We start from the raw sequence: 7,422 nt of genomic DNA on the forward strand, positions 1-7,422 counted from the left end.
GGTGTCTGTTTATTAGTAATTGTCTTTGTTTGGAGTCTGTTTATTAGTAATTGTCTTTGTTTAGTGTCTGTTTATTAGTAATTGTCTTTGTTTGGTGTCTGTTTATTAGTAATTGTCTTTGTTTAGTGTCTGTTTATTAGTAATTGTCTTTGTTTAGTGTCTGTTTATTAGTAACTGTCTTTGTTTAGTGTCTGTTTATTAGTAATTGTCTTTGTTTGGTGTCTGTTTATTAGTAACTGTCTTTGTTTAGTGTCTGTTTATTAGTAATTGTCTTTGTTTGGTGTCTGTTTATTAGTAATTGTCTTTGTTTAGTGTCTGTTTATTAGTAATTGTCTTTGTTTGGGTATCCTGTTTCTCATCAAATTGTCTTTGTTTGAGTAATCTGTTTATAATAATTATCGCTGTTTAGTCTGTTTATTAGTAATTATCTTTGTTTGGTGTCTGCTGTTTATTACTTAAAAAGTAATTATCTTTTCATTTTAAGTGTCCTGTTTAATGTGTATCTTTGTTTGGTGTCTGTTCCTTGTGTTATCTTTTTGTTGAAATCATCATTTACCATCAATTATCTTTGTTTAGTGTCTGTTTTATTCGTATTCTTGTTTTGGTGTCTGTTTTATAAGTAGTGTCTTTGTTTGAGTGTCATTTATTAGTAATTACATCTTTGTTTGGTCTCTGTTTTCTAGTAGCTGTCTTTCGCATTTTCAGTATATGTTTATTAATGTTGTCTTTATTTTGGTGTGTCTGTTTATTAGTAATTGTCTTTGTTTGAATCTGTTGTTAGTAGTGTCTTTGTTTAGTGTCTGTTTATTAGTAATTGTCTTTGTTTAGTGTCTGTTTATAATTAATTGTCTTTGTTTAGTGTCTGTTTATTAGTAATTGTCTTTGTTTAGTGTCTGTTTATTAGTAATTGTCTTTGTTTGGTGTCTGTTTCTTAGTAATTGTCTTTGTTTAGTGTCTGTTTATTAGTAATTGTCTTTGTTTGGTGTCTGTTTATAAGTAATTGTCTTTGTTTAGTGTCTGTTTATAAGTAATTGTCTTTGTTTAGTGTCTGTTTATTAGTAATTGTCTTTGTTTGGTGTCTGTTTATTAGTAATTGTCTTTGTTTAGTGTCTGTTTATTAGTAATTGTCTTTGTTTGGTGTCTGTTTATTAGTAATTGTCTTTGTTTAGTGTCTGTTTATAAGTAATTGTCTTTGTTTAGTGTCTGTTTATTAGTAATTGTCTTTGTTTGGTGTCTGTTTATAAGTAATTGTCTTTGTTTGGTGTCCTTCTTATGTTATCTACTGTTTTGAGTGTCTGTTTATAGTATCTGTGTCTGTTTATTAGTAAATTATCTTTGTTTAATTAATATATTATTTTATGTGGTATCTTTGTTTAGTATCCTGTTTTATTAATTGTCTTTGTTTTGAGTAATAAACATAAGTAGTGTCTTTGTTTGGTTGTCTGTTTTATTAGTAATTATACTTTTGTTTAGTATCATTTTATTAATATTTAATATTTTGTTTAGTATCCTGTTTATTATTTAATGTTTGTTTAATTAATATTTTACTGGTATCTTTATTTTAGTGTGTACCATTTTATAATTAATTATCATTTATTCATCTCTTTTATAATGAGTATCGCTGTTTGATGTCTGTTTATTGTATTATCCTGTTTACGGGTATATTTGTCGTGTCTTTGTTTTTAGTGTCTGTTTATTAGTAATTGTCTTTGTTTAGTGTCTGTTTATTAGTAATTGTCTTTGTTTAGTGTCTGTTTATTAGTAATTGTCTTTGTTTAGTGTCTGTTTATTAGTAATTGTCTTTGTTTGGTGTCTGTTTATTAGTAATTGTCTTTGTTTGGTGTCTGTTTATTAGTAATTGTCTTTGTTTGGTGTCTGTTTATTAGTAATTGTCTTTGTTTAGTGTCTGTTTATTAGTAATTGTCTTTGTTTAGTGTCTGTTTATTAGTAATTGTCTTTATTTTGGTGTCTGTTTATTAGCCATTGTCTTTGTTTGAGTGTCTGTTTAAATATTTAATATTTTTGTTTTGAGTGTCTGTTTATTATGTGTCTTTATTTTAGTGTCTGTTTATTATGTTATCCTTTGTTTTAGTATCAATATAAATAATTATCATTTAGTGTCTATTTAATAGTAGTGTCTTTTGTTGAATTGTCTGTTTATAAGTAATTGTCTTTGTTTGGTGTCTGTTTATTAGTAATTGTCTTTGTTTAGTGTCTGTTTATAAGCAATTGTCTTTGTTTGGTGTCTGTTTATTAGTAATTTGTCTTTGTTTAGTGTCTGTTTATTAGTAATTGTCTTTGTTTAGTGTCTGTTTATTAGTAATTGTCTTTGTTTAGTGTCTGTTTATTAGTAATTGTCTTTGTTTAGTGTCTGTTTATTAGTAATTGTCTTTGTTTGGTGTCTGTTTATTAGTAATTGTCTTTGTTTAGTGTCTGTTTATTAGTAATTGTCTTTGTTTAGTGTCTGTTTATTAGTAATTGTCTTTGTTTAGTGTCTGTTTATAAGTAATTGTCTTTGTTTGGTGTCTGTTTATTAGTAATTGTCTTTGTTTAGTGTCTGTTTATTAGTAATTGTCTTCTTTGTTTGGCAGGTCTGTTTAGAAGTAATTGTCTTTTGTTTGCGTCTGCTTATTAGTAATTGTCTTTGTTTGCGTCTGTTTATAAGTAACTGTCTTTGTTTAGTGTCTGTTTATTAGTAATTGTCTTTGTTGGTGTCTGTTTATTAGTAATTGTCTTTGTTTGCGTCTGTCATTAGTAATTGTCTTTGTTTAGTGTCTGTTTATTAGTAATTGTCTTTGTTTGCGTCTTCGTTTGCTGCAATTGTCTTTTGTTTGCGTCTTTTTATTAGTAATTGTCTTTGTTTGGTGTCTGTTTATTAGTAATTGTCTTTGTTTAGTGTCTGTTTATTAGTAATTGTCTTTGTTTAGTGTCTGTTTATTAGTAATTGTCTTTGTTTAGTGTCTGTTTATTAGTAATTGTCTTTGTTTGGTGTCTGTTTATTAGTAATTGTCTTTGTTTGGTGTCTGCTTATTAGTAATTGTCTTTGTTTGGAGTCTGTTTATTAGTAATTGTCTTTGTTTGGAGTCTGTTTATTAGTAATTGTCTTCGTTTGGAGTCTGTTTATTAGTAATTGTCTTTGTTTGGAGTCTGTTTATTAGTAATTGTCTTTGTTTGGTGTCTGTTTATAAGTAATTGTCTTTGTTTGGTGTCTGTTTATAAGTAATTGTCTTTGTTTGGTGTCTTTTTATTAGTAATTGTCTTTGTTTGGTGTCTGTTTATTAGTAATTGTCTTTGTTTATGTCTGTTTATTAGTAATTGTCTTTGTTTAGTGTCTGTTTATTAGTAATTGTCTTTGTTTGTGTCTGTTTATAGTAATTGTCTTTGTTTGGTGTCTGTTTATTAGTAATTGTCTTTGTTTGGTGTCTGCTTATTAGTAATTGTCTTTGTTTGGAGTCTGTTTATTAGTAATTGTCTTTGTTTGGAGTCTGTTTATTAGTAATTGTCTTCGTTTGGAGTCTGTTTATTAGTAATTGTCTTTGTTTGGAGTCTGTTTATTAGTAATTGTCTTTGTTTGGTGTCTGTTTATAAGTAATTGTCTTTGTTTGGTGTCTGTTTATAAGTAATTGTCTTTGTTTGGTGTCTGTTTATAAGTAATTGTCTTTGTTTGGTGTCTGTTTATTAGTAATTGTCTTTGTTTGGAGTCTGTTTATTAGTAATTGTCTTTGTTTGGTGTCTGTTTATTAGTAATTGTCTTTGTTTGGTGTCTGTTTATTAGTAATTGTCTTTGTTTGGTGTCTGTTTATTAGTAATTGTCTTTGTTTAGTGTCTGTTTATTAGTAATTGTCTTTGTTTGGTGTCTGTTTATTAGTAATTGTCTTTGTTCAGTGCCTGTTTATTAGTAATTGTCTTTGTTTGGTGTCTGTTTATAATTATCCTAATTTAGTGTCTTATTAAGGAATTAAGATTTTGTTTTTAAGTATTTGTTTGTAAATGTCTTTGTTGTATCGCATTTTTAAGAGACTATCTTATTAATTGTTTAAATATTAACAAAGATATGAAGTGTTAAGTTATGTTTATATAAGTTTAATTTTAAGGGATTTGTCAAGTAGTGTTGTAGTAACTTAGTGAAAGGCGCTTAATGGCTCTGGTCACTGTGGCGTCAAAACACCTTACAACAACAACAACAACAACAACTACAAAAATAACAACAGCAACAACAATAAAAAAAATATTAACAACAACATTAACAACAACAATATTAACAACAATAACAACAACAATAACAACAAAAATATTAACAACAATATTAACAACATTAACAACAATAATAACAACAAAAATATTACCAACAATATTAACAACATTATCAACATCAACAACAACTACAAAAACATCAACAACAACAACAAACACAATAACCACAACAACAATAAAAGCGCAAATTAACAAAAAACATCAAAAACAAAAATTAAAACAAATTAACAACAGCAAAAAAACAAAACACGGCTAATCTCAGGTAATATCACTATAGTCTTGACCATTTTACTTCGTCTAAAACAAAAAGCAATTGTTTGATGTATTCGTATTTATGGATAGGAATTTCAACAGTTTAATTTGAATGAGGAATTTATCTAGATAACAAAGTACATTATGTGAGGGGTACAAACAGGCAAATACTGTAACAGAGTCCAATATTACAGTAGTACAGCGGAACTACAAAACAAAGCGGGCAGCGGCGTTTGATACAGCAACTACTTTTATCTAATTTTATTATTTTTTTATTAATTTCTATAATATTTTTCAGAAACGTACCTACGGTGGCCTTCAAAAACTTTCCTAACTCAAGATATTAACGATAATAGTTTAAAAGTTTTGTGAATTTAACAATAATAATTATTTTAAACTGTCAATGCTTATTTGTTCTTTATTTTCTCATTTAAAAACTTTCAGAAAGTATTTTAGTAACTTTACAAATGTTTTATACTTTAGTAAAATATTTTTATGAGTAACCATGCCTCAAAATAAGTTTAAAAATATATATATATAATATTTAGCGCACCAATATATAAACTCTTATATTTATCTACAAACTGCAAGAGATTTATTTTTAAAAATTTATATGCAGTGACCTTCTTAAATTTTCCATATTGTAACCCCCAAAAAATATAATCTTCAAAAAAAAAAAAAAGTTAATAGCAATTTTTTATAGCATATTTTTTTTGGGTTAATTTTTCTAATTCTAAAATAGTTAATGTCAAAAACTAACATGTATTGGCCTAGCAAATATTCCAAACTAAGGTTCAATTAAAAGTAAATATTTAACAGTTCCGAAATTATATTAAAATAACAATATTGCGCAAAAGATTTATTTTTTAATTTGAAAACATCAATTTTGAAATCGTTTATTCTTTGACCAAAAAATATTGAACCTACATACTGTAACGCCAGAGATCCACAGCTTTATGCGGAACTTACAGCAAGTTTTCTGTGTGTTGCTGTACCCGGCCATACAATCTCTCTGTTAACAGCTACAAGCCTCCGTATCATAGTTTATTATCACTGTCGACCTAAACACTCAATATATACAAACACACTAATACCATTCAGTAAAACACTCATACACCAAAGAGATATCTATAAAAAAGGTTGTAATATAATACTTATAACAACAATATTCTTAAAGTAGACGAGGAAGATAAATTACAACACAAATATTGATATGTTGTACTGTACTACTGTAATGTCATTTCGTCACCTTTACCTAAACGGACCTACACTTTGTCAGCCATAGATAGAAATTACCATTGCAATAATTATATATTTACCGTCACTGTTTCTCTTCACACTTATCAGATTAATGTATATCAACTCCACTGTAAAATATGTATATACTTATAATATAAATGTAAAAAAAAGAATATATGAAACATTAAATAAAATAATTACGTAAATAAATAAAGTGGTGATAATCGTGGTAACATTCTCATGTGTTCTTACTACCATCATGCTATGTGTACTATTCCAGATGATACTAAATGTTACATAATACTTCCTTGAGATAAATGTACAGTATATATCAGGTGCCTACAGGAGAGCTCAGGTTCTCAACTGGCTCAGCCATGTTAATATTGTTATTATTATCCACTCTGTATCTGTGTTTTTCTGGTTAAATAAACTGTTTCTTTATCAATGTCAATAATTTAACCTTAGAATTTATATGAGCCACGTATAATATATTTTCTTGTTCATAGTTTTATATATAAGTCAGTGAGGACAGGTAGTGGCTCCCTGGCCAGGAGGACAGGTAGTGGCTCCCTGGCCAGGAGGATAGGTAGTGGCTCCCTGGCCAGGAGGACAGGTAGTGGCTCCCTGGCCAGGAGGACAGGTAGTGGCTCCCTGGCCAGGAGGACAGGTAGTGGCTCCCTGGCCAGGAGGACAGGTAGTGGCTCCCTGGCCAGGAGGACAGGTAGTGGCTCCCTGGCCAGGAGGACAGGTAGTGGCTCCCTGGCCAGGACGACAGGTAGTGGCTCCCTGGCCAGGACGACAGGTAGTGGCTCCCTGGCCAGGACGACAGGTAGTGGCTCCCTGGCCAGGAGGACAGGTAGTGGCTCCCTGGCCAGGACGACAGGTAGTGGCTCCCAGGCCAGGAGGACAGGTAGTGGCTCCCTGGCCAGGAGGACAGGTAGTGGCTCCCTGGCCAGGAGGACACAATGCCATCAGTAGTACACGTCCTCACTGGCCAGGACACAACGCCGCCAGTAGTACACGTCCTCACTGGCCAGAGGACACAACGCCGTCAGTAGTACACGTCCTCACTGGTCAGGAGGACACAACGCCGTCAGTAGTACACGTCCTCACTGGTCAGGAGGACACAACGCCGTCAGTAGTACACGTCCTCACTGGCCAGGACACAACGCTGCCAGTAGTACACGTCCTCACTGGCCAGGACACAACGCCGCCAGTAGTACACACGTCCTCACTGGCCAGACACAACGCTGCCAGTAGTACACGTCCTCACTGGCCAGGAGGACACAACGCCGCTAGTAGTACACGTCCTCACTGGCCAGGAGGACACAACGCTGCCAGTAGTACACGTCCTCACTCGGTCAGGACACAACGCCGTCGGGTAGTATACACGTCCTCACTGGTCAGGAGGACACAACGCCGTCAGTAGTACACGTCCTCACTGGCCAGGAGGACACAACGCCGTTAGTAGTACACGTCCTCACTGGCCAGGGAGGACACAATGCCATCAGTAGTACACGTCCTCACCGGCCAGGACACAACGCTGCCAGTAGTACACGTCCTCACTGGTCAGGAGGACACAACGCTGTCAGTAGTACACGTCCTCACTGGTCAGGAGGACACAACGCCGTCAGTAGTACACGTCCTTCACTGGCCAGGACACAACGCTGCTGCAGT

At 32.6% G+C, this 7,422-nt stretch overlaps 1 protein-coding gene across 1 annotated transcript; it reads right to left on the reverse strand.

The window, feature by feature from the left end:
* Positions 1 to 6,264: 6,264 nt before the first annotated feature.
* LOC121858162 (circumsporozoite protein-like) lies at positions 6,265 to 6,717 on the reverse strand. The gene has a single exon (XM_042354377.1). The coding sequence runs from the start codon at positions 6,715 to 6,717 to the stop codon at positions 6,265 to 6,267; it is 453 nt and encodes a 150-aa protein (XP_042210311.1).
* Positions 6,718 to 7,422: the final 705 nt, after the last annotated feature.

Source organism: Homarus americanus, unplaced genomic scaffold (assembly GCF_018991925.1).
Source record: "Homarus americanus isolate GMGI-L3 unplaced genomic scaffold, GMGI_Hamer_2.0 scaffold9184, whole genome shotgun sequence".
NCBI classification, from domain to species: domain Eukaryota; kingdom Metazoa; phylum Arthropoda; class Malacostraca; order Decapoda; family Nephropidae; genus Homarus; species Homarus americanus.

Bases quoted from the DNA above. Each gene is read 5' to 3' on its own strand.
- LOC121858162 (XM_042354377.1), bottom strand. From the start codon at position 6,717: ATGGCATTGTGTCCTCCTGGCCAGGGAGCCACTACCTGTCCTCCTGGC.